The 27,607-nt window shown below is 39.9% G+C and overlaps 1 protein-coding gene across 7 annotated transcripts in view; it reads left to right on the plus strand.

Moving 5' to 3' along the window:
- SMARCA2 (SWI/SNF related BAF chromatin remodeling complex subunit ATPase 2) overlaps positions 1–27,607 on the plus strand; it is a 182,950-nt gene that overhangs the window by 53,345 nt on the left and 101,998 nt on the right. For all 7 annotated transcript variants that reach the window (XM_073345222.2, XM_073345221.2, XM_073345225.2 and 4 more), the window contains 12 exons: positions 402–528; positions 2,025–2,198; positions 2,460–2,633; positions 5,672–5,842; positions 15,487–15,540; positions 16,767–16,897; positions 17,095–17,155; positions 19,242–19,342; positions 19,523–19,670; positions 22,783–22,946; positions 25,626–25,692; positions 26,331–26,441. In XM_073345222.2, coding sequence (XP_073201323.1) covers positions 402–528; positions 2,025–2,198; positions 2,460–2,633; positions 5,672–5,842; positions 15,487–15,540; positions 16,767–16,897; positions 17,095–17,155; positions 19,242–19,342; positions 19,523–19,670; positions 22,783–22,946; positions 25,626–25,692; positions 26,331–26,441 — 1,483 coding nt within the window. The remainder of the gene's footprint in view (positions 1–401; positions 529–2,024; positions 2,199–2,459; positions 2,634–5,671; positions 5,843–15,486; positions 15,541–16,766; positions 16,898–17,094; positions 17,156–19,241; positions 19,343–19,522; positions 19,671–22,782; positions 22,947–25,625; positions 25,693–26,330; positions 26,442–27,607) is intronic.

Here is a 27,607-nt window from a genome sequence, read left to right on the forward strand (position 1 = left end):
CACAATCACTATTCTGACTGCAATCACACTTTAAAGAGACCTAAAATAACACCCAGTCATTTTATAACATTTTTTATTTGTGCTTAACAAACTGGCCTGCAGACACAAAGTGCTTGAAAGCATGAGTAGAATAAATGTGCTGAGTTGCTGTTCCCATACAACTAATAGCTAAAATTAAGAGGAGGGAAGAGAGTCTTCATTGTTTGGTATCAAGGGTATTCCTGCAGAGTAAATGTAAGTCTGATTTTTTTCTCCATTCCTAGAAGTGCATGTTAATTCAGAATAGATGGGTATTAGAAATTGACTGGGTGTATGAGATCTATTGCTGATATTACCATATAATATTGATAACTACTGACAGATCTCTCCTGATATCTTTCCCACATCCTTTATCATCTTAGACTTCAGGCTCGAATTGCTCACAGAATCCAGGAACTGGAGAATTTACCTGGCTCTCTGCCTCCTGATCTGCGAACCAAAGCTACAGTCGAGCTGAAGGCACTTAGGTTACTGAATTTTCAGCGCCAGGTAATGCCTTTTGCTGCAGGGACATTTTTGCCGTGATCACAATTGAAAGTGATCTTTCTTCAGCACAGGATGTGTTAGCAATAGACATTTATGAAAGTACTGAGTTTAAAGAGGAATGTCAATATTTGAGCAAACTTAACTGAAAAACGCTATTCATAGAAAATCAAACTTACATGATCAGTATCTTTTGCGTCCTTTATTACTGAAGATGTATGTGTTCTCTCTCTCTTTCCCCCCTCCCGCTCCTTCCCTCCCCACCTCCTGTTTAATCCTGAAGTGTAGTCCTTAAAATCCAAATTTATGATCTCGTCTTTCAGGGAGATCATGGGGATGGCACAAACTGAGATAAAAAAGGAGGACAGGATAGGCTGAGAGTCCACAACCCCTTGTTCAAATACAAATACAAATCAAAAGAAGTGCCTCTTTTCTGATCGTCTCAAAACCTAGTGGGTCAAATTTTTCTAAGACCCAGTTGCATGTTCTCAGTGATCCACGTGTATGATTGTTGTGTGTTCCTCACACTGACCCCTATTATCAAAAGGCCTGTGGTAATGTGCAGGCTGTGCAGCGAGGCCCAACAAGAGCATGTCCAAGTCATAAGTTTGCTCAGATCTTGGGTGCAGGCACAGCATAAGAATTTTGCAAAGGGGCTTTGCTGTGCTGGCCTCCCTAGACCCTTGCCATTTGGGTCTCTCAGCTGGCCTGAGAGCAGCAGGGGTGTCATTTGGTTGCTCTTGACCCTGCCCCTATTGGCCAGGCAAAATTGGTTCCTGGGAGAAATCTTGGGGACTAGTACAGTTTAGTAGTACGTGTACCAGGCTAGGTGCATCCTCCTCCCCACTGCCCTAGTGATTCCTTTATGGTAGAACCTTGTCTGAAGCCAGTTCTAAGAAGCAGCATGCTATTCATGCTGTGCATTTAGAACTGGGTGGCTCTGCCCCTCTCAGCCTTAGTAATTCCCTGCTGCTTCCGCCATTCCCCAATCTGATGTTGAAAATGAATGTCCCTTGGATGTGTGTGGGGTCAACCACGTTCAACACCTGATTTAAAACAACACACAGGTCATCTTGTTCTACCATACTTTGTTAAAATGGATTTTCATCTTGGTTGGGCCCTTCCGTGCCAGCAGGACAATCATTTTGAACACCAGCTTGTGAGGGAGGAAGGATTGTGATATCTGTCATGTTTGACCCCTAATGTCAGACACACCACTTGTGGAGCTGCTTATATAAGTGGCGTTCATACCTCTGCGTAGAAAGAGGAAGATCCTACAAAGAATGAAGAGCTTTTTAGGATGATGATCACCTTCTTGCTGCAACTGAGGATTTCAGGATCCAATTTTTCAGTATCTCAATGGAAAGTGAAAGGGAGAAGCAGGATTGAAGAGCCCATGAAAAGTTAACTTTCTACCTTCGTAGGCTGTATTGATGACTAAAATTGTTCTTCTGTGTGTGTAGAATGATGGGTTTTTTAAGTTTGTCTCTTCTTGCTGGTAGCTAAGACAAGAGGTGGTGGCCTGCATGCGCCGTGACACAACACTGGAGACAGCACTGAACTCCAAAGCCTATAAGCGCAGCAAGCGCCAGACTCTGAGGGAAGCCCGCATGACAGAAAAGCTTGAGAAACAGCAGAAAATAGAACAGGAGAGAAAACGTAGACAGAAACACCAGGTATTTTAACCTCCGCTACTCCAGAATTAATGTATTCCAGATACAGAGAAATGCCATTGAGTTAAGTGGTAGACCTTGCTTTGCTTGGCCAGCTATCACTGTTTTATATTTAGGGATCCCAGATTACAAAAACATGACCTACCAGAGGCCATACAGTAAGCAAGCGGAAGAGTCCAGAATTTGGGTGTTCGTAGTTTCAAATCCTGTGTTCTGTCAGTTAGACTACGATGTCTCAGCTGATTTATTATTTTCTTTCTTTAGGAATATCTGAACAGCATATTGCAGCATGCTAAAGATTTTAAAGAATACCACCGGTCTGTGGCTGGGAAAATTCAGAAACTTTCTAAAGCTGTGGCAACTTGGCATGCCAATACTGAGCGTGAGCAGAAGAAGGAAACTGAGCGAATTGAGAAAGAAAGAATGAGAAGACTGATGGTAAGGGGTCTTTTGGTAAAATGCCAACTCTGGCATGCTCTACAGTAACAATTCTAACAATGGGAGAGTGGGGCGGTGGTAATGTGGTAGATTAAGATGTAGCATATTTTTTTATACTATTGGAAAGAGTTCAGAAAAACAAATTTGTGGGCTTCTGAGGATTAGGAAGGCTGCTGTGTAAGTTACTTTGTAACTGGGCATTGCTGATCAAACTTTGCTCTAAATACTGAATGTTGCACTCTTCAGATTTGACTGCCAAACAGCCTGTTTGCTAAGATCAAATTCAGTATCTGTTTAATACCTGATATATACTTTCAAGGACTCGTATACTTCCTTTGCATGATAAGGGCTCTCTGATCAATTAGATTTTGACTAATATGAATCTAAACATACCTGGGAGATTAGTTGTATGTGCTTTATAGTCGTGGTAGTGACATTATTTGTTTGACTTTGTTCACTTTGAGCCATATTTACTTTCGTTTGTGGTTTCAAATAATATTTGTAACTATACTGCCGCCCATGTGTATATTTGTCATTACTAGTAATCTGCTCATGATAGTATAACTGCTGTTTTGTAACCTCCATTAAATCACCTAATCTTTCTAATTTCATATTTCAAAAGTTTTTTTACAACAGTGCAGGTATATTGCAAAGTTCATTAGTATATTCACCACATGAAGACCATGGATCTTGTTCTAATGTTTTCCTTATAGTTCCAATAACTATTTATGCCTATACTTTTTTTTTTACAATACTCATCAGGAACTTAGTTTGATTATGATTTATGTGTCAAAGAATACATTTGCTGTGTAAATTATTTTTGTAGAAAAGTTAAAGGGAAAAAGGTTATTTCAGTGAATAGCAGTAACTATCTCTCCTCTCTTCACATTGTTTCTTCTGCCCAGTCTGGCTTTTTAAAATATACGTATTTAAGCAATGATGATAAATACAGTATTTTCTGCTAAGAGCAACACTAATTCCAGCTGACCATTAATCGTCGGAGTTATGGTCCAAAGAAAGCTAGCAGCAAGAGTATCTTTCTTCTTCTCTCTCTCCTCCCCACCACCTCCCAATAATACTACTTATAGTTTCTTTTGAGGGGAATGTGTGCTGGGAAGGCTTCCCATGTTACTGTGTCTCTTCAGAGTGCTGTCGAAGTGATCGGCAGGCATATCTAGATTAGGAAAATAGCTTGTGTTTTTATAACATCTTAATTAACACATTTTAACTAAGATAATTTTACATAGGACTTTGCACCAAACGTAGACAAGGCAAGTTGTATTTAGAAGTGTGTTAGCTGGTTATGGTTATCACCTTAGAGTAGGCTAATATTTTCTTTTTAGTATTAGTAGAAATCTGGTAACTTTGTGATCTAATTCTGTTTAACAGTAGGATTCACTGAGATCTACCAACAGTAAATCTAATGACTGGGAAACTAGTTATTCTCAATTTTTACAAGCATATGAGTGACACACTTTCCGTAAGGCACAACACTAGTGAAAGAGCAAGTAAATGTCTAATTTGGGTGCAGATGTGGCGCAAAGCCTAAGTGCTTGTCCAAAATCTGTCACTACCAACTATAAGGGCCAACTAGATTGGTTTTAAATCACTACATGAAAAATACAAGTACATGCAAAATACAAATGAAGGATTTGCAGAGGAAAAGAACAAATCTTTTGGCCCTGAGGCCTTTCTAAAGGTTATATACCAATCTACATTATAGAGATCCTTTAGACTAGCAGTAAGTAGAGACAATTGCCAGTAATCTAGCTGCTCAAACTGTTGCCATGTTAATTATCAGAAATAAAACATGTAGGTTTAAAAAGGTACTCTTGCTGTTTTAAAAATATTTTTACATCCTGAGGTGAATGAGCTGATGTCAGTCCAGAGTTCGTATGTTAGGAGCACGTAGGTCCAAAATCATTGCTAATAAAAGTGAGGAGCAGCATGCCATCTTGATGTACCTTCAGACATGCCCAGAACACTAATATCCACAGCTTGCTGCTGAGTTCATCTACCTGTGGACTGTGAGTTGTCATCTTTGTTTTCAAAGACAAATCACTTGAGGATCATCTTCTGTCAGATTTGCTGTCAGAGGCACTTCAGGTATTACTACCCCAGTGCTTACCAAATTCACAGTTGAATTCTTGTGAGGACACAACTGCATGTTGAGTAACTTGGACTGTGTGTGCACTACAGAGTTTGTGCTGGCATAGCTATACCGGCAAAGCTGCCTAGCATAGACTGAAGGAGTCCTGCTGGGGTAGGAAGACTACCTTCCCAAATGACGTTAGCTAGGCCAAGAGAGGCCCTCTTCTGTCAGCCTAGCTGTGGCCACACTGGGCTTTTAATCAGCATAGCTGTGTTGCTGGGGGTATGGTTTTTTTCATATCTCTGACCCATAACTATGTATATAAGTTTGTGTCCGTCAGGCCTATGCTATGTAGTTATTTCATTCCTCTAGTGAAATGTAGCCCAATTCATGTTTGTAGCCCAATGGCATGTTTGTTGCAATTTTTATTTATTTTTCACCCTATATACCAAGAAGTTTGTCTTTTGAAAAGTAAATCTGTTTAAAGATCTCTTCTCCTCTCAAAGATCATGTCTAGAATAGGAAAATGGTCATGTTTGAAAACATGCTAGCAGGAAATCCTCCTCCTAATTCATAATACCCAAAGATTATTATTTATATTGGGTGAGATTTCTAAAGGCACAGTTCAGAATTAGACATCCCGCTCTCATTACCTTTCAGTAGGAGTTGTGTACCTAAACCTAATGTGGTTTGAGCCTTTGAAAATCTTTGCAGCCTTCTATAAGGCTGTGAGTTTCCCAGGGCCTTTACCCATTCAATGTATCAAAATGTATACATTTCTTCCCTTCCTGACCCATTTCTTTTGTAGAAGGTCCTCAAGTTATCCTGCACCTCAAAAATGGGAGTCAAAGACCTTTCAAATACACTTCTATAGTTCCAGTGCTAATGGTAGTGGTTCTTCTCTGTAAGTGTCTATACCATGAATGTTGTTTTTCTGTGTTGGTAGGCTGAAGATGAAGAAGGCTACCGTAAGCTGATTGACCAGAAGAAAGACAGACGTCTGGCATACTTGCTGCAGCAGACAGATGAGTATGTGGCCAACCTGACTAATCTGGTGTGGGAGCATAAGCAAGCACAAGCTGCCAAAGAAAAGAAAAAGAGGAGGAGAAGAAAGAAGGCAAGTAGAAAACTGAGCAACAACTAATACCTTTCCCTCCCCTTAGTGTAACTGTTGGTGGGTGAGGCCAGAAGATGATCTTGTCTGATCTCCTGCATAACACAGGCCATAGAACTTCCCCAAAATAATTCCTTTTGAAATAGAGCATGTTTTAGAAAAACATTCAGTCTTGATTTAAAAATTGTCAGTGATGGAGAATCCACCACAACCCTTGGTAAATTGCTCAAATGGTTAATTACTCTCATGGTTAAAAATATACATCTTATTTTCAGTCTGAATTTGTCTGGCTTGGGCTTCTAACCATTAGATCATGTTATACCTTTTTCTACAAGATTAAGAAGCCCACTATTAAATATTTATTCCCCATATAGGTACTTATAAACTGGAATCAAGTCACCCCTGAACCTTCTCTGTTAAGCTAAACTCTGCATTGGTCTTATGCATATGAGCGTGCTTGAAATTTTATGAACTACGAAATTGCTAACATTAATTGAGTATAATTTTTTGTTCCAAAAGTCTGGCATAAGAAATCATGTGGTTTATGCTATACAAATACTGAATTAGCTCTTTAAGTGTCAGTTTAATAATCAACATGAATAATTCCATAGATTGGAAGGGACAAAAGATTAGAAAATTTCACTGGGTTATAAATTTGGTTTATTGATAAACATTCAACAAGCAAACATTAGCCAACCTACTATCAATTAGCAATAAAGTGCATGTCTCTTACATTCTGTAGATTGGGAAGGTGAGAGAAGATGCCAACAGAAATTGGTCCAATAAAAGATATTACCCTACCCACCATGTCTCTTGTAGTCACATAGGATTTGTCATAGTGTCAGGTGTCCTGGCTTTAGCAGTGGATAATGTGCATCAGAGAGAGACTGAAAACACCACCATGAAGCGCTTGCTAATTGTGCAGTGTTTAACTTGGAGGCACAAAAAGTGATTATTCCTTCTTGACACCTGCAGTCAGCCAGTTTGCCCTCCGAACAGTTATCTTGAACCTTCCAATTCTGAGCTCAGCTCAATCCTATACATAGTTGACAGGGGCAGTGGACAGAGCCAGAGAGAGATTATTTTGTTTATGCCTATTTTGTGCAAATAGAGAGAGCCTGGAAATAGTGTTGTTTTCTATCTGCATTCTTACCATTTAGTATAAGCCTTTTTAAAATTCATTTTGGATGCTATGAAACATTTCTTTGTTAGTCAGTGAGAGTATGGGTGGGAGTTAAGCAATATTATTTACTTAATAAAATAATTCTGTAAGAGAAGTCGTTAAATAATAGTTTGGTACTTTCATGACACCGCAGTTCCTTTCATATCTCGAAGGATGGGCAAGATGACCTTCTAGGTCATGTCTATCTGTAATTCTCATGGGATGAGTCTGCTTAATATGAGAGAGAAGAAATAATGGCTCAGAACTTTTTTTCGCTTGTTCTGCATAAACAAAGAGTGCACCTGCTAATTTTCCTGGCTGTTTAACCTTACAGAATTTGAAATGCTTGCTTAGGTTTCTCCACGTAGAGTAAGAGCATGTTAAGTACAGTATCAAACACCAATCTATAATAACTGGACCATGTTAAGGACGACAGACTTCAAAAGTACCCTTTCCTCTCCTCCAGCCCCCTCCAAAAAAAGTCAGCTGTGCCTCTTTAAGAATATGTTGTAATACAGAAAGGGCCAACGGTCAGTCCTCCAAAATGAGGGAGGCAATATCTTAAAAAAAATCAAAAAAAAATCTCATTTCAGGGTACTTGGCCTACAATTATGGCAAGAGCAGCATTTGATTTTAACACCCCTAATTCTCCCTACAGATATCACACAGCATCAGTGTGCTTGGCTTATACACTGGTATAAACATAATGTTTCCTCGTATTTCTGTTGACACTCTTTTGTGTCTGTGAATGAACCTATTCCAGTATTTTCTTAGTGTAAGTCTGTGCTCAGATGAGAGCATCTTCTGGTGATGTCAGTGCATGCATAAGTCTCTAATGCTGAAAAATTGTGTCCAGACAGACCATAAATATCTGATGCAATGTGTTCTGCCCCACTCAAAACGTAAGGGAAAATTAACAGTAAAATTTTGTGCTTTACCCTGATCATTTTCAGCTTCTTAATGCTAGTGAACTCTGCCATCAAGCCATTTTGTTCATCTATCAAGAGAGAGATGAGTACTAATAAATATGGCTTGTGCTTTGATTTATAACTGTGATTTCATATGTTACTTAAGTTTGACCCACAGCCACCCAGCAAGTTGTCATTGTGCTACTCAGCCATATACTTTGGATACCTCTGTTCTTGTATTACCTAATCAATTGAAAATACGGTTTAATCAATTAAAAACATAATTAAGTGTTCCATTCTTACATAGGAGCAAGACAAGAGTCCTTTAGGCTTGCTCCCAAGGGTGAACACTGATAAAGTGGATGGTGCAGAAGTACTTCTCCTTTTTAGCCTCACTATTTATAATTAGGAAATGAAGCCTATTTACCCAAGGGGCCAGACTGGTTATGAAGAATCCATTTTGTGCTCTTGGGGAAATAGGGTTTGGGATTTTTCTTCTGGCTATAATTCTGCACTTGTCTGGAATAGCTCCTTTTGAACTGCTCTGGTCTCTTGAACAAGCGCAAAACTGGGCCACTCGCTTTCAGTGGAGTTGCTTCTGATAGGAGCCCAAGATTTTTTCAAGTTCTATAGATAGTTCGTATTGTACAAGTGGTAGGAAAACAGACGGGTGACGTTCATGATGTAGTCCTTTGTTTAGGACTATAGCTGACTTTCTCAAATACTCCAAGCACATATGTAATGTAGACAGAATATGTCTTCAGTATTAAATACATGAGTGTCAGTGTTTTGCCCTCTCATATTTTTGTATGTACACAGCTTTCTATTTGTATTGTGAAGACACTAGCATGTAGAGTAGAGCCAGAATAACCAGGAGCGTAGCTAAGATGAGGCATTACTTTATGAAATAGTAAATGAGACATCTGCTCTGTAAGCACATTGATGTCTGAGATCAGCTGAGAAGCACCTCTTTATAAACAGTCCATATCACTCACTGTCAAGGATGGACATTGTTTCCAAGTCCTTCTCCTAGTCCCACTTCACCTTCTCAGCCATAGATATGAAGAAAAAAGAAAAGGAGTACTTGTGGCACCTTAGAGACTAACCAATTTATTTGAGCATAAGCTTTCGTGAGCTACAGCTCACTTCATCGGATGCATACTGTGGAAATTGCAGAAGACATTATATACACAGAGACCATGAAACAATACCTCCTCCCCCCACTCTCCTGCTGGTAATAGCTTATCTAAAGTGATCACTCTCCTTACAATGCATATGATAATCAAGGTGAGCCATTTCCAGCACAAATCCAGGTTTTCTCACCCTCCCCCCCCCCCCCCCCCCACAAACTCACTCTCCTGCTGGTAATAGCCCATCCAAAGTGACCACTCTATTTACAATGTGTATGATAATCAAGGTGGGCCATTTCCAGCACAAATCCAGGTTTTCTCCCCCCCCCCCCCTTTCAAAAACCACACACACAAACTCACTCTCCTGCTGGTAATAGCCCATCCAAAGTGACCACTCTCCTTACAATGTGTATGATAATCAAGGTGGACCATTTCCAGCATAAATCCAAGTTTAACCAGAACGTCTGAGGGGGGGAGGGTTGGGGGCTGAAGGTGACGGCTAGTGGTGTTCTGTTCCCACCTGCAGAAGTGAAGAAACAGATTGATAGAGCCAGAAGAGTTCCCAGAAGTCACCTACTACAGGACAGGCCTAACCAAGAAAATAACAGAACGCCACTAGCCGTCACCTTCAGCCCCCAACTAAAACCCCTCCAACACATTATTAAGGATCTACAACCTATCCTGAAGGATGACCCAACACTCTCACAAATCTTGGGAGACAGGCCAGTCCTTGCCTACAGACAGCCCTGCAACCTGAAGCAAATACTCACCAACAACCACATACCACACAACAGAACCAGTAACCCAGGGACCTATCCTTGCAACAAAGCTCGTTGCCATCTGTGCCCACATATCTATTCAGGGGACACCATCACAGGGCCTAGTAACATCAGCTACACTATCAGAGGCTCGTTCACCTGCACATCCACCAATGTGATATATGCCATCATGTGCCAGCAATGCCCCTCTGCCATGTACATTGGTCAAACTGGACAGTCTCTATGCAAAAGAATAAATGAACACAAATCAGATGTCAAGAATTATAACATTCATAAACCAGTCGGAGAACACTTCAATCTCTCTGATCACGCTATCTTACAACAGACATGGGGGTCGCTATCTTACAACAAAAAAACTTCAAATTCAGACTCCAGCGAGAAACTGCTGAATTGGAATTCATTTGCAAATTGGATACTATTAATTTAGGCTTAAATAGAGACTGGGAGTGGCTAAGTCATTATACAAGGTAGCCTATTTCCCCTTGTTTTTTCCTCCCCCCCCCCACCCCCAGACGTTCTGGTTAAACTTGGATTTAAATTTGGAGAGTGGTCAGTTTGGATGAGCTATTGCCAGCAGGAGAGTGAATTTGTGTGTGTATAGGGGTGAGGAGGTGAGAGAACCTGGATTTGAGCAGGAAATGGCCCACCTTGATTATCATGCACATTGTGTAGAGAGTTGTCACTTTGGATGGGCTATTACCAGCAGGAGAGTGAGTTTGTGTGTGTGTTTTTTTGGAGGGGGGTGAGGGGGTGAGAAAACCTGGATTTGTGCTGGAAATGGCCCAACTTGATGATCACTTTAGATAAGCTATTACCAGCAGGACAGTGGGGTCGGAGGAGGTATTGTTTTATGATCTTTGTGTGTATATAAAGTCTGCTGCAGTTTCCACGGTATGCATCCGATGAAGTGAGCTGTAGCTCATGAAAGCTCATGCTCAAATAAATTGGTTAGTCTCTAAGGTGCCACAAGTATTCCTTTTCTTATTGTAGGGAGAGTCGTCACTTTGGATAAGCTATTACCAGCAGGAGAGTGAGTTTGTGTGTGTGTGTTTTGGGCGGGGGGAGGGGGGGGTGAGAAAACCTGGATTTGTGCCGGAAATGGCTCACCTTGATTATCATACACATTGTAAGGAGAGTGATCGCTTTAGATAAGCTATTACCAGCAGGAGAGTGGCGTGGGAGGAGGTATTGTTTCATGGTCTCTGTGTATATAATGTCTTCTGCAGTTTCCACAGTATGCATCCGATGAAGCGAGCTGTAGCTCACGAAAGCTTATACTCAAATAAATTGGTTAGTCTCTAAGGTGCCACAAGTACTCCTTTTCTTTTTGCGAATACAGACTAACACGGCTGTTACTCTGAAATATGAAGAAAAAATATTTCAGTTCTATATAGCTGTCATCGCCCCTCAAGTAATTCTCTATTTGTCTGTGGCATAACTGAATAACCAATGTGGAATACCCTCTTTTAGGTCCATTGTTGTTTCTGTCCCTGTCTGGAGAGTTTTCTAGTTAAGTAGGCTGTAATTTATTGATCCTGAATGTGCGCATCTTTGCCATCTGATAATAGTTTGGCATGTGTTAAGTTATAATTACTGCTGCTGATTGGCTACAAGTTGTGCACACAGATAGTCTGTGCTAAAAAATCCTGTTTGTGTTACCTCATCTTGCTAGTTTGCTTGTTTCATCTACCTGTTATGTTAGACTGCAAGGTCTTGAGAGGTAGGGCTCTCATTTACTATATGTTTTTACTATGCCCACGGGGACAATGACGTGGCTGAGAATTCTAGATGCTACCACAATATAAATGTTAAATAATAGATTTGCACAGTGCTAGTAATAAAAATTTTTCTTCCAGTGCATTTGCATATTGCTTCCTCCACTCAGCATCCAAATCAATGGGAACCATTTATTGTAAATGGCTCTGCTCTCTTGTGCACAAACTACTCTTTACACAGTGTATGACGCTGAGGCTTAGTGACTGATCATTTGTTTTGCTGTGCAAGGCCTCCTGTTGGAGTTAGTGGGTCTCTTTTCATTGGCTTTAATGAGTTGATCAAGACCATATAAATATTAAAGCGTTTCTTCCTAGGTAAGATGATGGATTCCTATCTACATGTCTGCTCTTATCTCTTTTTGTTCACACTGTTCATTCCCCCCAAGCCATGCATTTAACCACCATCTTTGCCTTTCTCTCGCTCTGGTCTCCGTCTCTTTTTCCATGCAGGCACTGATGCCAGGCAACCACTCCTTGATTCTCTTTTCTCTCAGTAACTCCTTAAAACATGTCCAGAGAGACTTGTAGAGCTTGGTCCCACTTCAGACAAATGTTTCCCAGTAGTCAGTAGGAAATGTATGTAGGTTGGCAAAACTCATGTTTAACTTCACGGGGTGTCACTTTTCAGTTTATTGCATTCCATCCCTCCAATCTGTGCATTTGTCTCTTGACATTGTAGGTTCATTGGCACAGGGACCATGTCATCTTGTTGTCTGTAGAGCACTTGCAAATTTCTGGTGCTACATAAATAACATAGTCACAATTTTAAATTTTCCATTTCATTGTTTCCATCCACTCCAATCTACTGATTCATCTTCCTCACACAGTTGCCATCAAGCATTTCCACTCCAGGTGTACCCCAATACACTGTTTCAAGGGGGTGGGGGAGAACCTAGTCAACCAGTGCAGTTTGAGCAGTCCAGGTCAAACCTGTGCCTCCATGAGTCATCCTAATGCTATCATGACTCACCCTGTTCCCTGCTTTCTGTAAACTCTACTCTTTGTGCGCCGTCACCCTGTTCCCTGCTTTCTGTAAACTCTACTCTTTGTGCGCCGTTCACATTCTTCCTGTCAACACAAATAGCCACTGCCCAGGAGGGCTGAACTGAGCTCCCTCCAGACCTCTGTTAATACTGCTCTTGTCTGGTCATCAGGTATTGCTGTTGAGCCACTCACAGGGCATGACTCCTCTTCCACTGTTCTGAAAGAGACCTCCCCTTATCTTTGCCAGCTTAGGAAGGGAGGAATGAGTGACTTTTTTTAAAAAATGAAACCCTTGAGTTCCTAGGTCATCTGTGTGAAGATTAGCATATTCTGTTTGGCAGTATGCCCCTTTGGATCTGTCCTCAAGGCATGAACTTCAGAGGAGTGTGCAGCAGTGGATGTGTACAAATCTACATTTTCAAAGGCTTTGCTCTATCCCTAATTCTTTTACATAACAATCATACCCCTGGGACACAGGTTTCCAAACATCCCTGGCAATGCTTAACCAGTTCTAAAACCTTTTAGAAGTTTCTGAAGTACACTGTTCCTCAATAGAGGAAGAACTAAAATTGAGGGCGACAAAACGCTATATCCAAGGTTAGCAGCATTAGTTACAGGTATGATGGGTATATCACGGTTATAATGACAATCTTTACACTGTCCTTCCTTTACCTAATTTATTTGAGAAAGATCTGATATATGAATGAACAAATTGCTGGTTACTGCCTTTTTCAGGATAGTTTTCAGAAAAGAATTAATATCCTAAACTAGTTGGATTTAGGGGGTAGATTACTTTATACAAAATCAGTGTTAATCACCTGGTCTGTTTAAGCAACAACCGTCACAACTGACACAATTTGTTATCCTACTCACAAATCAGTCTGACAAAATGAAGCTTAGAGACACAGACACTTTACTTTGGTTGCAGCCATTCCTCACCCTCCCTCAAGTATTTTATCATACTACTTAATTAATATATGTAGGCTTGGCAGAATTCAATTTTTTTTTAAAATAATTTTGACATAACATCAGTGTATTTGTAATATTTTTTTTATCAATTTAAGAATTCACAGTTGCACAAAATTATGGGTTTTAACCGCTTTTTTCCTATTTTTATTCACTTAATTTTTCCCAGTTTCAGGAAATTATGGGTGTAAGAGGGTCAGAGAAAAGTTATTTAATGATAGTAGATGTTGAGATTCAAAAACTTAAAGCTTTATAGCTGTTAAAACACAAATTGTCAATATCATATGTTGAAATATACAAAGTAGATATCCTTATCTAAGTAGATCTACTTATCAAACTAATAAAGTTCTCAAGGAGCTTTCTTACTTTGCCTACCTGTAAATATCAGTTATCATCAGTGGAAATACTTTTTCATCAGTTTCTGTACGTGGGGTGAAATCGACATTTACTAATAAAAATCTGATCCTTCCAAGCCTAAATATATGCAAGATTCTTAGAGAATTGCCCCAATAGTTCATCTATATAAGTTTGCATTGCTACTTTCACTTTAGAGTATTTTATGTAGACATCAACTGATAAAAGTGAATCTGAAGACATTCAGATACCTTGCTGGCAGTCACAGTATGAAAAAACAAAACCCTGAAATGGTATAGAAAGATGGAGATCCAAGGGGAAAAAACTGTTTGCAGCATCCAGAAAATAAATCACCACAAAAATAGTTTGTCAGAAAGGGACACCCCCACCCCTCCGTACTTCTGCCGTATTGAGAAGAATAAAGCAATGGTATTATTTTTCTCTATGGAAAGAAGGGAGAAGAAGCTGAAGTCTAAGAAATGCATGTAGGTATGCAGAAAATGTGATTCCCACCAGTGGGTGCATATATATTTCCTTTGTCTACTGTCAACACATTGACTAGCTGGATTTAGGGGTTAGATTTTCCAGACTTAACGTACCTCAAACTAAAGTCAATGGAGTTACCTTGGCTTTACACTGGTGTGAGAGCAGAATTTGCCCCACATGGTATTAGCTAGGTATTTCTACCATTATTTCTTTCTTCGAAGTTTCTACTCCTTTGAAACACCAGAATCTGCTGAACAAACAGGCTTGATTTGAGGATACGATGGGTAAACATAGTGTTCAGAAGGATAGATAAATCTTGACTATCTTTATAATTATAGATTTCAGAGTAGCAGCCGTGTTAGTCTGTATTTGCAAAAAGAAAAGGAGTACTTGTGGCACCTTAGAGACTAAAGAAAAGTTAGCTTTTCTTGTTTTAGCCCACATTGCCATCTAAACAAACGCATTACTTAAAGTATGGTGCTAGCCTATAAAGAGTGACTGTCAAAATAGCCATTTTTACTAAAAAGACCTTCTTCCTGTACATTTTAGGTCAAATCTGCTTTCTGTAGTGATAAAAGTAAAATTATACTCCTGTTAGCAGTGCACAGCCAACATTGCAACAGGAGGGGGAGCTGGATTCTGTTTCTTCTTGCACATCATGAATAGAATTGTTAGCCAAGTTCTAAGTGCAGGGGAAAATCATGCCTTTCACTTACCCTCATGCTGCCCTGTTGCCTTTAGTTGGCATAACCTAAGGCATGATTTGACTTTCAGAATGCTTATTACTGGTGGTGATGCATGGGAAGAGTAGATTCCAGTTTGACTTGGGAATCAGTTTTTCTATCTGCTAGCCCTACAGTCTTGTTGTTGTAAACTGAGTGACTCTGATGTGGAATTATTGAGACATAATTAACAGAAACCCCACAATACCATTTCTAGTCACTTTTCAGACTGAAATAGCTCTTGCTAAGATCCCAGGATGGAAGCCAAAGCTGTTTTAGGAGCAACAAACAGCAAAACGTATGAAAATTATTTTATAGTTCATGCTTGGTTATACTCATCTTAGTTTGAATGTAACATTTTTGTCTGTGTTTTCATTTCAGAAGGCAGAAGAGAATGCAGAGGGAATGGGATCTGATCTTGGTCCTGATGGAGAGGTAAAAATTTTAAAAGCCTTTTTCTCAAAGGAGTAGATACTACTAAATAAATCACATTATTTATTGCTGGTTGGGAGCCAGATCCCAGAACCTTTACTTGCCCAAATAATCACATTAACTTCAAGGGACTAAGTACAATGGAACTACTTGCATTGGTAAGGGTCGGAGGATCAGGCTCATGTGTATTTGCAGATATAGTTTATGAATACACATTGACACAGTTTATAATATTTCACAGTATAAGTAAAGTGTGTTTGGAAGTCATACTGTAGAATTATGATGAATATGTCATCCCAGGTTATCTTTATAGAATATGATCTGGTCATTTTAAATGAACATCAAAATGTAAAATTAGCATTTATTTGAGAATTTTTAACTTATTATAAAGTAATTTGATTTCCTGTATTTTTCCCAAAGTTTGCTATGGCTCCTACTGGCAGTAATAGACTAATCGGTATTCTAGACTTGTGACCCACTCCATTCAGGTACCTGGAGCAGGGATTTTGGATGAGATAGGATGCACTGTCACTATAACTTTCTTCTTAAATTATGCCCTTCAGTGCCTAAAAAGATCCATTTTTATAACCAGGAGAAAATATATCCAGATTAACTATCCTCCCGTACAAGCCATTTTTTAAAGAGATCTGAAGCCTAGTCTTTGGAGCATTGTATATATCTCTGAGTATTCTGAAAATCCCTTTCAGCTTGTCCACATCTATGTGTAAAAGTGGATTTCTTGAGAACCAAGTCTTTGTGTAGTACACAGTTTATTTGTCAAATATGGTTGTAAGCATAGCACATTATATTATCGCATCGGTAGGAAATAAGCCTACATCGGACAAGCACATCTGTTCCCTTCCTAGTATGGGATCAAATGTGCTGTGTCATGATGGCTCCTTTGTCTGTCAGAAATAATTGTAAATGAAAACTTCTCCCATCATGTTCTTTGGACACTAAACTCTTCAGAGAAGCCAGTAAATATTTCTGGCTCCATAGTCCCCTCGTTCAGTTACACTTAATATTGGGATATGCCTTTGCTTGATACTTGTGGAGATATTGTGACCTACTGTTGGCCCAGGTGCTGACCAAGACACTTTTGCTGTGGTTTTCAGTTTCTTTGTTTTTCTTTTGAAGCTTTAACTTTGCAAACTCTTGTTTGCTGTCTTTGTCTCTGTGGGAAAGAAAGTTCAGATGTCTTACACTGTGACATTGGCTTTCACTTTTAGCCCATTGATGAGAGCAGTCAGATGAGTGACCTTCCGGTCAAAGTGACTCACACTGAAACAGGCAAAGTTCTTCTTGGACCAGAAGCTCCAAAAGCAAGTCAGCTGGATGCTTGGTTAGAAATGAATCCTGGGTAAGTAGCTAAACAAACTAACAGGATTTTTAATGACTACTTTCACTTCTGTTGATACTTATAACAAGAGAAACATTGTTTCATTACCCACCCTTATTTCATTTAATTTATTCAGCTCTTTATAAAATGATTTGGAAACATATTGAATCTGAGTGTGTTTTTTTTCTAAACGCCTATTCTTTTGTCTTCTGGACCAGCTATGAAGTTGCTCCTAGGTCTGACAGCGAGGAGGAGAGTGACTCTGAATATGAGGAGGAGGTATGTGTACTTACTTATTTCATGTCTAAGAGCATATGAGGGGGAAACCTTGTTTTTCTCTCTAGTGAGCAGAGGGGGAAAAAAAAATCTCATAAAGGAAAGGAACTACATGTGAAAACAATTGGAAGGACTGTTAAGCCAACAAGAAAAACTAGCCCTTAGTGGAATACAGGAGGAGAGAGGAGTATGTGTTCCATTTCTGGTTATTTATAATCATGATTCAGAACAAACAAGGAGATTCCTTTTGATAACAATATTCTATGACAGGAGATATGGTGACTCTGTTCTGAATAAACTGATACCTTGTATCTGTCAAATCTGTTTTATCTCCATATGCGTAGATTTGTAATTCTATTGAGAGACATACTTTCTTAATCCTTCTATTATTAAAAAGCTATCAACTTTGGGGGAGGAGGACAGAAGAGACAGATTTGCTGTTTGTGGTAATCAAGTGTTTGATTCAATAATAAGCAAAACTGTATTAAAAACATTTGGTAGAAGACATACACAGATCTTGGTTTTTGTAGCTACATGTAAGCTTTTGACAACTTAGCCCACTTTTTTTTTTTCTTGGTAATCTTTCAATGAAAGTGGTTGGCTGTGACCTTTCAGGCAACAGACTGTAAAAGGGGGCTGATTAAAGCAATGACTTGTCTGTATATGTTAATTTGTCTACCTTGTATCACCAGATCTTGGGTGTGCTCTAGGGATAAGGAGGCCAATGCGACTGCAATTACTGCAAATGGGATGATGGGAGCAGAGAGAAATTCACCTTAGAGTAGTTTTATTTATTTATTTTTTAAATTAAATACTTAAAAATAAGCCGCATGTGTTTCTGGGGGCAATTCTAAATATTTTCTTTTTAGTCTGTGGGCTGAAGCAGTGGTGAGAATGGTGGAATTTTCACTCACCACTCAGCATGTTAGTTCGAATATTGTTTTTATCCTCTTTTAATCTAGAATCAGAAAATATTGGCAGAGTCTTAAATTAAATATGTCAAGATGCAAAGATTATACTTAGTTGATATTTCTTCACATGTTGCAAATAGAATTGCATTGTGCACCTTTTAAAATAATGTATGTTTTTACAATTGATTTAACAATGCACACTAAGGTGTGGCTCCTGCAAAGGCTTGCACAACTACTTAGTTTTATGTGCTATGAGTAGTCCCACTGAAGTCACAATATGGCCAATTAAGCATGTGTGTAAGGCTTTGCTGATCGAGGCCTAATGACCTAACTCTGTGGGGTGCTGACAGTGATAACGCCTGTTGACCTTAGTAGGGTGGTAAAGGCTGTCAGCACCTTCAAATAGTGGGCCCTGAGTGTAGTGTAGTGTAGATATAGATGTAGAATTAGATAAGATCTTCTACTCTCTGTGTACAGTACTGGTACAGTTTTGTGGCAAACAGAAAGAAAGGGAGAAATCATTCTAAAAGTAGTTTGCATACAGGAGGCATAGGGATATTTGCTTTAGCTGCTAAGAATTTAAGTTGTTACAAAATAGCATTACTTCAAAGGGAACCGAGATTCTTGGAGAAACCACAATAAGATCTGAAACCCTTTCATCCATTTATCAGCATCTGCAATATTAATTGGAAAGAAGGTAAATAATAAATAAGGAACAAAAAGTTTAATCTATTTAAAGATAATTTTAATAAATCAAAACACTAAAACAGCTCAGACCTAGTGGATCTTGTCAGTTTGATTGGCTTTTTTGTATGAATAGAGTGTATGTTATGAATCTTCAGTACGTTTTGAAGAAGGGTATATATATGATCTTCTCAATGAACAGGAAAAGAAGAGCTGTTTCAAATACGATGGAATTAAAATGGGAAAATTCGTTTTCTAAGTGTTTTGCAGTTTGACCTTGGTTCACTTACATCACAGCAAGAAGGTTGCAGTTGACAGAAGAGAAGAGATGCCAATAACTCTTTCTTGTTAGGATTTCTTTCGTTGTAAAGCGGTGTCCAGTGAAAACTGTTGATAAAAACCTGAGTGAGGTCTGGCTGATGTTATGACCAAGAAAAATGTTACTATTCTATTTTTCTGTCCCCGCTCCTGTTTTTCTGTTGTCTCCTCTGTAGGATGATGATGATGAATCAAGTAGATTAGAAGCGGATGAGAAAATACTTCTGGATCCTAACAGTGAAGAGGTTTCTGAGAAGGATGCTAAGCAGATCATTGAGTGAGTATACACTAGAATGCCTTCTGTGGGGGAAGGAGGTGGATTTCTTACACCATCTTTAATTTTAGCTGCGTTACCTAATTTTATTAAGAGCACTTGAATAAAAAGTTACGGTTCAGAGCACTGAACAAATTGGTATAGTGTGAATAACATCATAACTCTTCTTTACTTATCTTCTAGGACAGCCAAACAAGATGTGGATGATGAATACAGCATGCAATATAGTGCTAGAGGGTCTCAGTCCTACTATACAGTCGCTCATGCAATTGCTGAGAGGGTGGAGAAACAGTCTGCTCTTCTTATTAATGGATCACTAAAACATTATCAAGTAAGAAACCGAGTTGGAGTTTCCTTCTCAAGCTGTAAAAACCAGTTTATGGCCAGCTATAATTCTGCAGTTTAACCCTTGCTTTATACATGACTTTTGCACTGTTGCATAATGATGGCCAGGTATTTGTATAATATACTTTTATTGAGTAAAGCATATTATAATATAATATAATATTTAAAAGTTTATGCTACGTTAGGAAGGTATGTAGGAATGAATGCTGCTTTCATCTCTGAGTGGATCAGATTTGTGTTGCACTGAATTGCAAGATCTCCATTTGGGTAGAAAATGATTGTCTGGAAAAGAAGGTTGTATTCTGCCTTCCCAATGGAAAAGTCACACATGTCACCTGTATAATAATATCAGCTCTAAGTGTACCTGTAATTGTCATCTTCATTGGAGAACAGTAGTGATCCAGTTTGGGTTTTTGCTTATTGTTTTAGTGACATACTTTTTATAAAATGCCACCCTAATATTTCAGTGCACTAACCAGTTGAATCCAGAAACCTCTTTATTCTGGATGCTGTTGGTTTGGCTATGGAGAGAATTGTGCTCTGAGGATAGGACTGGGGGGTGGGTACCTTTGCGTGGCCTGTGGCCACTCACTCCCTGTGGCCTCTGAAAAGTCATTTGTGGTTTCTTTTTTTTTTGGGGCACTGAGTATCTGTAGTTCCCTAGCAGATTACTGAGAACTGCAGGTGCTCAGCATTGTTTTCAGTCTGACCACTTGGCTCTTTCTCCAGTTTCCTTGTCTGAAAAATGGAGAATAATACTTTCTTATCGAAACAACAAGGATGATGTGAAGATACTTTTTTTTTTTTTTTAAGTGTTCATAGAACACTAGAAGGAAGGGCAACCTTAATTCTTACACATCCTAACTTTTCACCGATTGACTTTGCAACCCAAAAATTCTTTTTTTGTAGTTTTTTTAAAATGCAAACTAAAAACCCAGAAATTCTAGCATGTCAGGCTGGGGCCTAGATCCGTAGCACAGGCCTCTACTGCTTGAGTTAATGGTGTCGCTGGCTGCTGTAGCAGGCAGGGTGTTATTCTCTGTGGGGACCAGCACAAGTGGGGGATGAGGCACACTTTGCCCGTGAGTTTCACAGGGATTTGCTGACAATAGAGGAATGGTGAGACTCAGGAATCCTGGGTTCAATCCCAGGTTCTTGAGGGGAGTGTGTCTTAGTGGATATAGAGCCCTCTGCCCCAGTCCTTTCCCCTCCTCTTTTTCTCCATCTGCTCCTCTCTGTCTCTCTCCCTGAACCACTCTGCTCCTATTTCCCTCCTCCCCTGCCCTCTCCTCACCTCTCTGCATTCCAGTCAAGCTACTTCCTCTTTCTTCGTGCTGCCTGTGGGCCAGCATGGAACATTCATAACACAGGAGTGAGTCTTTCTGTTCTTTGTTCTGCTGTCACAGCAGCCACCTGCAGCTGGGCAAAGAAATTACAAAGTCCTGCTCAGACTTTGCAGCTCTTGGGCTCAGTAAAGACTGGAACTTCTGAGAATTTAGCAGTTAAACTCTACTAAGTCTCTACAGAGCATGTGTGAAGTGTGAATTTTTTTTCCCCCCCGAGACTTTTTGGTTGGCCAAATTTTGGTGAATTCTCATGGGGACAAGAAAAGATACATCCTTACACCAGGGTGACAGCCCCCATGCTATAACCAAATTTCAAGTCCTTGCTCCATCAAATTTCTAGTCCCCTCTCCAGAGTATGGAGAATGGTAGAGCTTCTCAATGAAGCAGCTGTAAGAATTTTTTATGTGGACAACACAGTATATTTTTCTGTAATCTCATTCTTACAAATATTTCAGCCTGAACAGTTCAAATTTGACTAAGTTATACATAGAATCCTGTGAAACTCTATATATTTTTCTAATTTTTCATTTTATTTTTCAGGAAATTTGTTTGATTTTGTTTTATCCATTTTAGCCATGTGGTGGGGGAGTTGGGTCCTGTCCCTGTGGAAGGAGAGCAAGAGGCCCTGTGGGTTGGTATTGCAAAATGAGCCCTCCTCACACACATGTCGCAGCAGCAGATCCTGTCCTGCAGGGCGGGGCCTGGCTTCCCACCATAGGCTCTGACTCTGTGGGTGCTCCAGCTCTGAAGCACCCATGGGAAAACATTAGTGGGTGCTTAGCACCCACCGGCAACCAGCTCCCTCCCCGCACTCCTCCCACTGCTGGTGGCCCCGCCGATCAATTCCTCTCCCTCCTTCCCCGCACCTCCTGCCTCCCACGATCAGCTGTTCCGAGGCATGCAGGAGGTGCTGGGGGGAGAGGGAGGAGCCGGGACAGGGTACGCTTGGGGGAGGGGGCAGAGTGGGAGCAGGCAGAGGAGGGGTGTAGCTTTGGGCAAAGGAGTGGAGTGGGGGCGGGGCCTGGGGCTGAGCACCCACGGGGAAAAGGAGGAAGCCAGCCCAGGCATTGTGACTTGGCACACTGGGTCTCAGTGCTGCTCAGGTTTGGCCTGACCGCCCTTGTGTCATGGTGACATAGGGGCAGCTGTACCAATTTTGGGTGCATGGCATTGTGACCTGGTGCATGCACTCACTCAGATTTGGCCCAGCTTCCCCTCTGCTATCGTGATGGAGGAGTGGCCGGGACAAACCTTGAGTAGAGCTTTGACTATGTGCTGGCTCACAACACCTGGAGTAGGGAGCCAGGCCCGCCCCACAGGGCAGCAGCTGATGCTGTAGGTGAGTTTTTCAGACTTTTTTCATATTATAGGTTTTTCTTTATTTTATGTTGTTTCATATTTGCAAAAAACACCGGATTCTAGTTGTAAGCAAATGAAAAACAGCATCTTGTAATGGAAAATATTAGGCAACTTCAACTATAGGCATTGCTACCAACTCTGCCTATAATATAAAAAATCTTCTGCTTGTACAAAACAAAACTCTGAAGCTTGGTCCATATTGGACCTAAATATCAGCCGTGACTTTCATGCAGATATGATGGGATATTATGTGCTGGTGGTTCCCAGTGCATCCACTGTTGAAGGAAACCAAGCACCAAAGCAGTAAGTGAAGTGAAAGCCTGACTTCAGTAACACTAGGATTAATTACGTGTGCAGCTCTCAGATAATTGAAGCGATTATTCTTCATTTCAGATCCAGGGCCTGGAATGGATGGTTTCACTTTATAATAACAATTTGAATGGAATTTTAGCTGATGAAATGGGGCTAGGAAAGACCATACAGACTATTGCACTCATCACTTATCTGATGGAGCACAAAAGACTCAATGGCCCCTATCTCATCATTGTTCCCCTTTCGTAAGTAAAGAAATTCATTCCACTGTTATCTTTCTATGCATTGCAAATTGGCTCATTAGCAGCACGCACTTGTTTTTCACTTAATGGTAAGATGAAGCACGCAGTGGGACTACATTGAGTATGTACTCTGAATCTAGCCTGTGATTACTTTGCCACAGTGATTGGCTGGCATTGTGAGGATGACCAGATGGATGATAAAAACACTTGGTTCCATTAGTTTTGCTGTCCACTCAGCAGGCAACTGTATAGTGTCTCTTATTCAGTGTAACTTATTCCTGACATGATTAACAAAAGAGGAAATGTACCTTTCTTTTTTTTTATATTACATGCTGCAGTTTTCCCTGTTCAATTTTTAAAGTGCTACTTGCAGCCTATTATTAGATCTTTAAAAGGCACCCCACCAAATATTAGGTAGTTGTCCTTTAACGACACTGGATTTTCTTGTAATTATAGTATAAGTAACTGTCTGATGTGGAGTTGCTTATTGTCCCTAACCATTGATCTCCAGCCTCTGCCCGGTGTATTCTTCTTTGTCTTATTTTGCCCCCTTTTCCTGCGGTTCTGCACAGCATCCCTTTTATTGTGATTTTTCTGAATGTGCTCTACCCTGGTCTCTGCAGGAATTGGTTGTTGGTTTCTTGAAACAGATTGCTTTAAAGAGACATTATCAAGTTGCCCTAAATATAAAGGGAAGGCTAACCACCTTTAAATCCCTCCTGGCCAGAGGGAAAAAACGCTTTCACCTGTAAAGGGTTAAGAAGCTAAAGATAACCTCGCTGGCACCTGACCAAGATGACCAATGAGGAGACAAGATACTTTCAAAGCTGCGGGGAGGCGGGGAGGAACAAAGGGTTCTCTCTGTCTGTGTATTGCTTTTGCCGGGACCAGAGCAGGAATGCAGGTCAGAACTTCTGTAAAGGGTTAATAAGCAATCCAGTTAGATATGCGTTAGATTCTGTTTTGCTTAAATGGCTGATAAAATAAGTTGTGCTGAATGGAATGTATGTTCCGGTTTTTGTGTCTTTTTGTAACTTAAGGTTTTGCCTAGAGGGATTCTCTATGTTTTGAATCTGATTACCCTGTAATGTATTTACCATCCTGATTTTACAGAGGTGATTCTTTTACTTTTTCTTCAATTAAAATTCTTCTTTTAAGAGCCTGATTGCTTTTTCCTTGTTCTTAAGTTCCAAGGGTTTGGGTCTGTGTTCACCTATGCAAATTGGTGAGGATTTTTATCAAGCCTTCCCCAAGAAAGGGGGGTAGGGCTTGGGGGGATTTTGGGGGGGATAGACGTTTCCAAGTGGGCTCTTTCCCGGGTTATATTTTGTTAGACGCTTGGTGGTGGCAGCAATAAAGTCCAGGGACAAAAGGTAAAATAGTTTGTACCTTGGAGAAGTTTTAACCTAAGCTGGTAAAAATAAGCTTACGGGTTTTTTCATGCAGGTCCCCACATCTGTACCCTAGAGTTCAGAGTGGGGAAGGAACCTTGACACGAGTACTGTAAAACTTCTGTAGTGTTGTTTTGTCCCTAAGTGATACATATCTTACAACTGGCTGTGGAGTGGCTTTGGCATTCTAATTAGAAGGTTGCTAAGAAAGTTACCAGTTGTTTGGGGTCTGTAGGTGTTAGCACAATATTATTATTCCTTATGTGGTCTACTTTGAAGTGCCCCACCTTCTGGCTCTGCTGCAGCAACCATTAACTAACTTCCAGAGATGTGCACAATCCTACTGACACTAGTGATGCCGGGATCAAACATAAAGAGAAATGCATGACTGGAGACCGAGCCCTGTTACTAATACAGGGTTTCCAAGGGGAAGGAAGTTGTACTATCGATTTTCAAGAGTACAATGGAGACTCGAAACGTGATGTTTTTAAAGTACTTGATATTGTCTTTTTTTAAGTTTTATAAAGGGGAGGAGCTGAGACCTGAAGTATTTTACCAGTTCCTTTCGCCTTTCTTTAAGACTATTCAGTGTGTTAGTATAGTTAAAATGAAGGTACATAAGTGGCTGACTGACACAACAGTAGTGCTGGATGCTAATAGCGCATCATCACAAGTTAACAGCACTGATACCTTTTACCTTGGGCTTTGTGGGGCTATATCTGAGAAGTTGCAAGTTGCGTCCGATGAAGTGAGCTGTAGCTCACAAAAGCTTATGCTCAAATAAATTTGTTAGTCTCTAAGGTGCCACAAGTCCTCCTTTTCTTTTTGCGGATACAGACTAACATGGCTGCTACTCTGAAACCAAGTTTTACTTGTTACAGCTGAGCAGCATGAGATGACAGATATGTCTTTTCTGTGCAGATTCATCTATTCTCACTTTTTTAGTTGGTGTGTTAACATGAACCTAAAGTTAGGCATGTGCTTAAGTGCTTTGCTGAATCAGGGCCAAAACAGATTTCTAAATAAGACTTAGACATTTTTCCCAAATCAGTTCTTCCCTCACATCTCAAATGAAGATGGCTCATATAGCGTATCAAAATCTGCAAGTTTCCTTTTTAATATTCAATCTACATGTTCAAGGCAAAGATATGGAAGTAAGTAAGAAGTTTGTTGGGGACTCAGCTTTCATTGTGAAAGAGGTATTAAGGTGACAAAGTTATAAATAATACCTTATATTTAAACATAATTAGATATGATACTAAATTGTTCATATTCTTCATTTCTTACCTAGGACTTTATCTAACTGGACATATGAATTTGACAAATGGGCTCCTTCTGTGGTGAAAATTTCTTACAAGGTTTGATTTGCTTTCTCTATTTGTATAACATTGAAAGAGTGAAAAATAGACCCTCCTCTTCCACATTTCCCAAGCTAATCTGTAAACTCTGTTTGGCTGTAAAGTTTTGTCATGTGCATCATGTACTAAACAGTGACAGTTAATCATCCCAAACAGGTTACTATAATAAACCATAATTACTTTCAAATAGTGAAATGCAGAAGAAAATTGTTAATTATCATATTGCAAGGTTTCTGATGAGAGTAATACAAATGATAAATAAGACACATTTTGTATATTGCTGAATACTTTCATGTTAGACTACTGTATTTTCAATTGTTCCTATAAAGTCAAGCAGTTACCAAGGAGACTAGATAGATTGACTGCTGCTACTTCCATATAAACAGAGCTTTGCAGTCCAGCAGCTAGTTTCCTGGTATGAGGTTACTGTAATTTTTCTCTTCTCTTCTCCCTCCCGTGGTCTTCATTGGGGAAACCATTCTGAAGGGATCTGGAATATGTCAATACATTGTTTGATTTTTGCTTTTTAGCACACTTATACAAACACCTTTTCTCTACTTCCCATGACTGTAAGAAATAGCAGAGGACTATAAACAATTATTTTTTCATTCTTTATTTTATTTTCTCTTCACTTTCAGGGGACACCTGCCATGCGTCGCTCACTTGTTCCTCAGCTTCGAAGTGGAAAATTTAATGTTCTTTTAACTACTTACGAATACATAATAAAAGACAAACACATTCTTGCTAAGGTAAAAATTAATTTCTGTCATCTCTTAACTGCAAACCCTCCTCCATGTCACCAGATTGTGTCTTGCATGAAACTTCTATTACGTTGCCCATAGAAATCATAGAAATGTAGGACTGGTCATCTAGTCCAGTCCCCTGCACTGAAGGCAGGACTAAGTGTTATCTAGACCATCCCCGATAAATGTTTGTCTCACCTGTTCTTAAAAACCTCCAATAATGGAGATTCCACAACTTCCCTAGATAATTTGTTCCAGTGCTTAATGACATGTACAGTCAGGAAGATTTTCCTAATGGCTAACCTAAATCACCCTTGCTGCAATTTAAGCCCATTACTTCTTTTCCCCTCCTCAGTGGATAAGCGGAACAATTTATCACCCTCCTCCATATAACAACCTTTTACATACTTGAAGACTGTTATCATGTGTGTGTGTCTCTCTCCCCCCGCTGTCCCCCTCAGTCTTCTCTTCTCCAGACTAAACAAACCCATATTTTTCAATCTTTCCACATAGGTCATGTTTTCTAGACCTTTAATCATTTTTGTTGCTCCCCTCTGGACTTTCACCAATTTGTCCACCTCTTTCCTGAAGTGTGGTGCCCAGAACTGGACACAGTACTCCAGTGGAGACCTTCTCAGTGCTGAATAGAGTGGGAGAATTACTTTTTGTGTCTTGCTTTCAACATTCCTGCTGATACATTGCAGAATGATGTTTGCTTTGTCCAACAGTATTACTTTGTTGACCCATATTTAGTTTGTGACCCACTATAACCCCCAGATCCTTTTCTGCAGTATGCCTTCTCAGGCAGTCATTTTCCATTTTGCATTTGTGCAATTGATTATTCCTTCTTATGTGTAGTATTTTGCATTTGTCCTTATTGAATTTCATCCTGTTTAATTTAGACCATTTCTCCAGTTTTTTTAACATCATTTGGAATTCTAATCCTGTCCTCAAAAGTGCTTGCAACCCCTCCCCGCTTGGTATTGTCAGCAGACTTTAAAAGTGTACTGTCTATGCCATTATCCAAGTCATTTATGAAAATATTGAATAGAACCAGACCCAAACCGATCCCTGCAGGACCCCACTCGATGTGCCCTTCCAGCTCAATTGTGAACCATTGCTAACTACTCTGAGTACTCTTTCCAGGTAGTTGTGCACCCACCTTATAGTAG

This window comes from Lepidochelys kempii, chromosome 5 (assembly GCF_965140285.1).
Source record: "Lepidochelys kempii isolate rLepKem1 chromosome 5, rLepKem1.hap1, whole genome shotgun sequence".
Lineage (NCBI taxonomy): Eukaryota > Metazoa > Chordata > Testudines > Cheloniidae > Lepidochelys > Lepidochelys kempii.